The sequence below is a fragment of the Hipposideros armiger genome, unplaced genomic scaffold (assembly GCF_001890085.2).
Source record: "Hipposideros armiger isolate ML-2016 unplaced genomic scaffold, ASM189008v1 scaffold_1167, whole genome shotgun sequence".
NCBI lineage: Eukaryota > Metazoa > Chordata > Mammalia > Chiroptera > Hipposideridae > Hipposideros > Hipposideros armiger.
In genome coordinates, this window is record NW_017732517.1 from 211,563 (window position 1) to 219,245 (window position 7,683).

The 7,683-nt window shown below is 42.1% G+C and overlaps 1 protein-coding gene across 1 annotated transcript in view; it reads right to left on the reverse strand.

Moving 5' to 3' along the window:
• BFSP2 (beaded filament structural protein 2) overlaps nt 1-7,683 on the reverse strand; it is a 68,289-nt gene that overhangs the window by 7,282 nt on the left and 53,324 nt on the right. Inside the window, 2 exon segments of the mRNA XM_019632715.1 lie at nt 657-788; nt 4,555-4,628. Coding sequence (XP_019488260.1) covers nt 657-788; nt 4,555-4,628 — 206 coding nt within the window.

Consider the following 7,683-nt stretch of genomic DNA (forward strand, 5'->3'; position numbering starts at 1 on the left):
TGGATGCTATAAGAGATCTGCCCACAAAGCACAGTGAGTCTGAGGAGCTTACTCAGTGTCTTATGTTGGGTTCCTCAGAAGCAGAACCTGAGGCAGGGATCCTGGCACACGTAAATAATGAAGGGGTTGCTCTCAGAGAAGGGGGAGCAAGGGGAGCAGGACAGGGCAGGGGAGGGCGCTAAGCCAGGAGGTGCTCTCAGCTGGAGTCTGACGACAGCCTGGGCCCAGGGAGTGTTCAAGAGTTTGAATTACACCATAGAACTGGTTCCACTTTGAATCAAGTGGGGTGGGCTTGTAAATCCTCCTGTGAGCTAGTCATTGGCCGAGAAGGAGGGCGTGCCTAACCTCTCAGGGCAGGTGACTTCTGTTAGTCTGAGGGCAGTTCCCTGGAGAAAAGAGGTCGTGAGAAGGGGCATCTGTGGGTGGTAGCGGTCAGCATTCATGGCAGCATCCTGGTGAAGTTTATCTCAACACGGCACTCACCGTGACTACTAATTACCCTCATGATTTGGGATCAGATGATCCTTTCCAGACTCAAAACTCCCGTGCTGTGAGGTGGGAATCCCTTGCAAATTGTGACCCCCTATAGCTACAATTTGATAGTTGAGAGTTGAAATTGTCACAAGAAATGCCAGGGCTCTCCCTGGCCCACTCACCAGGGCCCGCAAGGATTCCGTCTCAGCCTGGAGGCTCTGGACTTGGCACGAAGTATTGTGTAACTCCACCCTGAGGGCAGCAACCAGCTTCTCTTCCTGGGTCTGGGCCACGTGGACCACCTCTGCCTGTTGCTGTTGAGAGTCAGGTCTTGAGTGAGCAGGATGAGTGGAGAGCCTGAACCCGTTCTTCCTTCTCACCCTTTCTAATGACACTCCACCACCTCTAACTCAGAGCAAGCAGCAGTTAGATTTAAAACCCCTTTTTTTCTGAGCAACAGTGGTTCAATTCCCAGTCCGAGCTGAGCAGCTGCTGAGCAGCCAACAGGTGGCAGAATGGCTCGGCTTAAAAACAAACAAACAAACAACATAAAACCCCTCTTTTTCTATAGGCATCTACACCAGCTTGTATACAAACATTTATTTATTTGAACATTTAATGCATGCAAATAGAATAAAATTCAAAAGCTTTTCTAAAGAATATATGGCAGAATGTATATATAGTGTTTTTCTCTCTGTGCCCTAATTACCCAGGTTTCCACTTTCTTATACCTCTTTCCAGAATAGTTCATATATTTATGAAGAAATATATATGATCATTCCCCCCTTGATTTGGAACTTAATATATCTTAGAAATGTTTCTATATTAGTATTTATATAGATCAATTACATTTTTAATGGCTCCATATTACTGCCTTGTTTGAAAGTACCATAATTATTTAGAAGTCTCCAACTGATGGACACTTATGTTCCTTCCAGTTTTTGCCTGTTACAAACAATGGTGCAAAGAATACCCTACATCCTTCATTTCTGTACATAAGAGTATCTCAGGGTATAAATTACTACAGTGGAACTGCTGAATCAAAAGTGTAGGCATTTGTAATTCAGATGAACGTGGCCAAATTGCCCTTCGGGGAATTTGTAACCCCTTCCAGCACTGTGTGACAGTGCCAATTGTCCCGCACCTTCCTCAAATAAGGAATTAGCCAACTTGATCTGATAGTCCCTTTCCCTGTAAAAACATGTCTGGCCATAATTGTAACTATCAAGGGGAAGGTTTGTGTTTTGAACTTTCTTCTTGAGCAAGATGGACATATTCTGATTGCTCTCCATACCTTCAGGGGAACAGGTCATCTTTACTCCTCTCTTTGCTGAGGAGAAGGGTAAAAATGAGAGCTCACTCTCATTTATCTCCAATGCAATGGAAATCTCCAAGCCAGCGATGCTGGAGGAAAAAAAAATTGCTTTGTCTCCTAGGTTACTGGCTTTCTGGATTGACCATTTTTACTACATATGAATACTTCTTTATAGAGTTATGCAAAATTAGGCCAATCATTGGCTGGCTAAGAAACCCCAAGTCAAAAAGAAAAGGCTCATATCTCAGTATTGGTTCTTTCAGTTCTTGCTGTTTGAGGGCTGTGAAGAGCTCAACAAAAATGCCCATTAAAGGCCGGAGAGGGGCCTTTTGACAGACAAATGGAGCCAGGCAACAGCTGCAGAGTGACCAGGGGCAGCCATGAGCCAGAGCTGGCTTCTAACAAACAGCTCATTAGAGCTGAGTGTTAAATTTTCAGGAATTTTGTAAGCTGGTTGTTGAACACAATTATCATTAAAAATTAAGTTATATCAACTTATAGTTAAACAAATTATATTTAAAATGGTAATAAATACTCAAAACACATCACTTGCTAAGTATTTACATTTTATCATTTATGCTATTGGGGTTATTTACATCGATGGTGGGAATAAATGGTGTGTTCTGTGTATCTCTTCCCAACTTTGTGGTCATTTATATCAAATTAGTAGTTTGAAATCAGCCATGGTCAGAGTATTGACACCATGGAAATTGGCAAACACTATAAATCCAGGCTTGAATGACTGTTTTGTCAATGACAAGGGATGCAGAAAATGTTAATACTGCAGATTAAACTTAAAAGTGGGTCATGTCTATAACTGTTGCATTGTGAATGGCACAAAAATTAGAGGGGCTATTCTTCCAATATTTGAAAATTATTAACTGATTTGCAAAGAAGTTACATTATTGATGAATTGAGCTCATTAAAGTCAACAAGAATATCAACTAAAATTTTTATTGGAGTTACCCTCATTCATCATTGATGTAAGTGAATTTCTGCTTAATTGGATATTAATAAGCAAGCAAATAAGACTACAGAAGTAGTCTGATTTTGTGACACTCTTGTTGATGACAGGATTACAAAAATGGTTGGAAGGTTTTGCAAGAAATAGCAAGTCACACTGAAGTTACCAGTGCAAAATGGAAAAGCAATGTAAGTATTTCATCTTAAAATTCATTATTTCTAAAATTATATAAAGAAAACATCAAAAGAATCATGGGTAAGAGCGAGGCATTGAGGGGAGGCCAAGCCCAATGGAGGGTGTGTTTCAAAGACTTGGTGGGCGGGTCTGGAGTAAAGCTGGGGCCAAGGCTATTGCCACAGTCTCCCATATGACCTGTCCCTCTTGTCAACCCAGGCAATGGGTGGCTTGTATTCAGTGATTCAGTGGTACACATTGGTCTTTGGAGGTGCGAATCCCCTTGTCTTAGTTTCATTAGCAACATGCCCTTAACCAAGTGTTTCCCAAACATTCTTGGACAACCAGCATGGTTTTTCACATATCTACATACTAAATCAAACTATTTTGATTTCAACCAATTCATTTTTTCTTTGTAAATAAATGTGTTTAGGATGGAAACTGTATATAAGTTCTCAGATTTTAATATGCACCAGCATTATCTGGGAGATCTTGTGAAAACACAGGTCCTGACTCAGGAGATCTGAGCGTCTGCATTTAAGACACCCACGTAACGTTTGGTCTGTGGAAGCGAATTTCTAAATTACTACAGAAACCGATAGAACTGTTTCAATTGCCACAGATAGAAGATAAGTGAAAAGTTAATAACATTAAAGCAAGCCAATGTTATCATATTCTAGCATGGGTTGCCTGCCAAGTTGCTGATTCGCAAAGCCTGTTTTCTCTTTATTGAAAGGTGAGATTAGTAAGTATAAGAAAAGTGCTAATGACCTACCAGCACCAAACAGTTTAATTAAGATTGAAAGAGAAATTAATCTGATCACTATGCCATTTTATATCAGGCCTCATACCGTCTCAAACCAGCTTGCCATATATTTGCCTTTCATTTGGGAACAGTTAATTGTTTTAGTTCAGCTGAAAGTATTACATGTTATTCTCCAATGACTTTTTAGATTTATGCTTTCTAGTTATTGTAATAACTCCATTTCTGTTTTCATTTCAACCCAGTGCCTCCGATTTCTCCTCACAGACCAAATAGTAGGTGTGTGATTCTACACCCTGAGGATAGGAAGGCAGGAATGTTTCGTTGCTCAGTGCAGTTGCTAGGAGGTACAATGAGATTCAAATATGTTAGTCCCCAGGCTTTCAAACCAGCTTGAAATCTTGGCTCCACTGTGCAGGGGCTGGGCTGCCATGATCATTCTCCATCTATATTTCTGGGGCAGGAGGGTATGTGGACATTTTAAAATATGGTAAAAATTTTCAAATTGAATTTTTAAAAAAAATTTTTATTGGGTAACAGTGTGTTTTTTCCAGGACCCATCAGCTCCAAGTCCAAGTCCAGTAGCTGTTTTTTAATCTAGTTGCTGGGAGGAGGAGGGGGGCGCAGGCCACTATCCCATGCGGAAATCGAACTGGCAACCTTGTTGTTCAGAGCATGCTCTCTAACCAGCTGAGCCATCCAGCTGCACCCCCAAATTGAAATTTTTAAAATTAAATTTGCACATGACTGCACATGAAGGATGAAAGTGAGAGAAGAAAAGCAGCATGCTTAAGTCAGAATGAAGTATTTGAGAGTCTCCAAATGGAGAGGAAAAGCAACATCTTCAAACCCAACCCAACCCACTTTGCTGATTAACTTCGCCATTCCCCAGAGCATCCTGGCAACAACCTGCAGCTGGAAGAAATGGGCGGTGAGAGCTTAGGAGGAGACAGGGTACGGAGAGTGATGATGCAGGGGTGTTCTTAGCAGAACACGTATCCTGGATGAGGATGCAGGGGTTGAAATGTGTGTATTCTGCCTTTTCTCGGAGCAGTTGCTGCTTGGGTTTCAGCAAGCCCCTCGAGCTCTCCGGTGTATGCAGCTGGTGAACAGCAGCTTTATAACATCACCCTGCTTCAGAGTATAGCTAACTGCCTTGCTCTTACATGTTGTAGACCTCCTAGGATCATACTCACCTCATTATGTTCACCATTATGGAGACAGGAGAAGGAATGAACTCTGAGGTTCTTGATCTTGTATAACAGAGGAATCTTACCCCACAGGGGGGTGCACAGAACCTTGGTTTGGCAAGATCTTGACAGAAGCCTAGCATATCCTTTTAGCCCCTCAAGACAGAGGGCTCCCAACTTCACATTCCACAAGATGTTACTTGCTCATTCTTAAAAAAAAGAAAATGACTCAGGGTTCACCCACTCCATGTCATCTGCCCAGCCTAGCAGTTAGGAGTGTTGATTCTGGAGTAATGTGAATGAAAGAGTGGCTATGTAGTGCATCTGACAAGCTCAGTGACCGAAAGTAACCTCACAGGGTGTTCTGATCATAAATTCGTAACTGGGCAGGTCATGGTGGGTAGTCACATCCAGGCATATAACTTCCTTAGAAAAAGGTTAATTTTGCCCTAAGCCCTGTCCATTGTTCTTGTGCACCTAGCTGAACACACCTCTGAAATGCCAGAGTGATCTTCTTTTCTAAACCCCTCAGAGGCATGACCACCCTCAAAGGAGCACATGATCTAGTTTCCCATACACCATCCCCACTTACTATAACTGTTAAATGTGAGCTATCCCATATGCATCAATGTAAAAGAAGTATGTGTCTCTTCATTTTACTAATTATTCAATCATAGAGATGTCCCTACTTGGCTTTCTCTCAACTCCTTTAATCTAAGACCAATGGATTCCATGTAATCTTCTTTACTTCCCTCTTTGATACCAAATGCATAAAAAGAACTGCAAAACTGCTGTTTTTCCAGAGCATTTTCTCAGTCTGTTGAGAACTTGTTTCCCAGCCTGTCCTCAGTTTGACTCAAATAAACGCTTATAAATTTTTTCTATAAGTCTGGATGTTCTTTCATCAACAGTAAGGATGTATGATTTGCGTTTTAGCTCTGCCACTTTCTAGCTGTATGATCTGGGTGAGTTACTTAGCCTCACTGTATCTCAATTTCCTCTTCTATAAAATGGATAAAATCACAATACTATCTCATGTTGGGAAGATGAAATGAGAACGTGCCTGTCAAGTACTTAGAACACTGGCTGGGACTTGGTAAGTGCTCAATAAATGCTTTGCTGTTGCTGTTTTCATTGCACATTCCATTCTGCCTTGTAGAAGATGGTCTTTCTATCCATTGTCTCCCACCTCCACCCCAGCTACCCTCCACACTAGATTGTGGGTACCCTGTGTACAGAGACCATTTCTTAGTCACCCCTTTGTTCCCTCTGGGGACCTAGCATGGCTTTGTATACCCAATAAATGCTCAACAGCATTTATTGAAGGTCTACAATGTGTGCCAGGCACATGCTGGGGGCTAAAGAAGAGGAGGATGTACCAGGAATAGAATTACATCACATCTTCTTTTCATTAGGAGGATTAGCTATCATTATTATAACAATTATAAGTCACTTTAGAGTCATGCAGTATCATATAAATGTTACTTAGCGAAGGATAGCTCTTGATAGGCAGCACACACACCCTGACCTACCCCAGCCAGATGTAGGATTTATTTGGGAGAAGGCTGGATGCCATCCAGTCTTCACCAGAGACATGGGTCCTCCTTAGCGGGAATTAAAAAGAAGTTCATGTCTCACTCAGTGAAACTTCAGCATTGGCAGAGGAGCTGGCCTGGCTAGGCTAAGCCAAGTTTCTCCTTGAATTTACGTAGGAACTGTCTGGCTCTTGACACTCTCTTTAGGGTATAGGACCAATTCCCAGCTTCGGGGGAAGCTGCCAAAGGAGACACAAAGGAACACATGGCTCTGCCCACCTAGGTCAGAAGGAAGTGCGCACTGCTGATGAGAGCAGCAAAAGAGGCTCAGCAATGAGTGTCACACTGCAGAGATATGTATAGTTTTCTTTTTCAAGTACTTATTGGGGAAGTCTGTTATAGTATTTTTGCTGTGGTTTGTTGAGATCATCCCATTCCAAGGAAGAAGGGTCTTTTCTGCTTTGTCCCTTCCAGGAGACTACTAAGTGTTGAATATAAATTTGCACCACCTTAATTTCTCAGAGATTTGGCTTGTTTCATCTCTGCAAATTTCTTATTTTAGAAGTAAGATCCCTATACTTTTTATGAGAAAGAGCCACTATTAAGACATTCCTAAGATGGCTTTGAGACTGATAGAAGCGGGTGGCCAGGGACAGGCATGCTTTGAAGGCAGGGACTCTGTGTTCACAGCACCAAGAGCAGGACTTGGAACCTGGTTTGTGCTTGACAAATGGAGTCTGAGTGAAGACTCTTTGGTAAAGGTATAAGAAGGACGATGCTGTGTTGGGTGATGCCCTGCATATATAGTCACTCAAATACTGGCTGTTGACCAGCTGTAAGTTTGAAAACACAATACAGAAGATGAAGGCCTGGGAGTGCCCTCTACAGTGTATATGGTTGTGCTGGGTAGGGTAACAGATGGGCAGTGCCTGCCTCAGTGAGACAGTCTCTCCATTTTCCCTTTTAACAACTACTCTGTTCCACCCCAGTTATGCCCCCCAGTCACAGCAGCTGGGATACACTACTGAGGCATACAGCAGTAGGAACCCAAAACTGGCCCACCTGCCTCCTGTAATAACCCTTTCCTATTGGCTAACAATATATTTTGAACGCTAGTTGGAACTACTGTAAATTAAGTAAAAGGATAAGTGACAAGCTGGGAACATATTTGCAATTTACATCATAGAGAGAGGACTAATTTCTCGAATGTACAAAAAGCCACTACAAAGCAATAATAAAAAGTCCAAGGCCTGGGGTGGCCAGTTAGT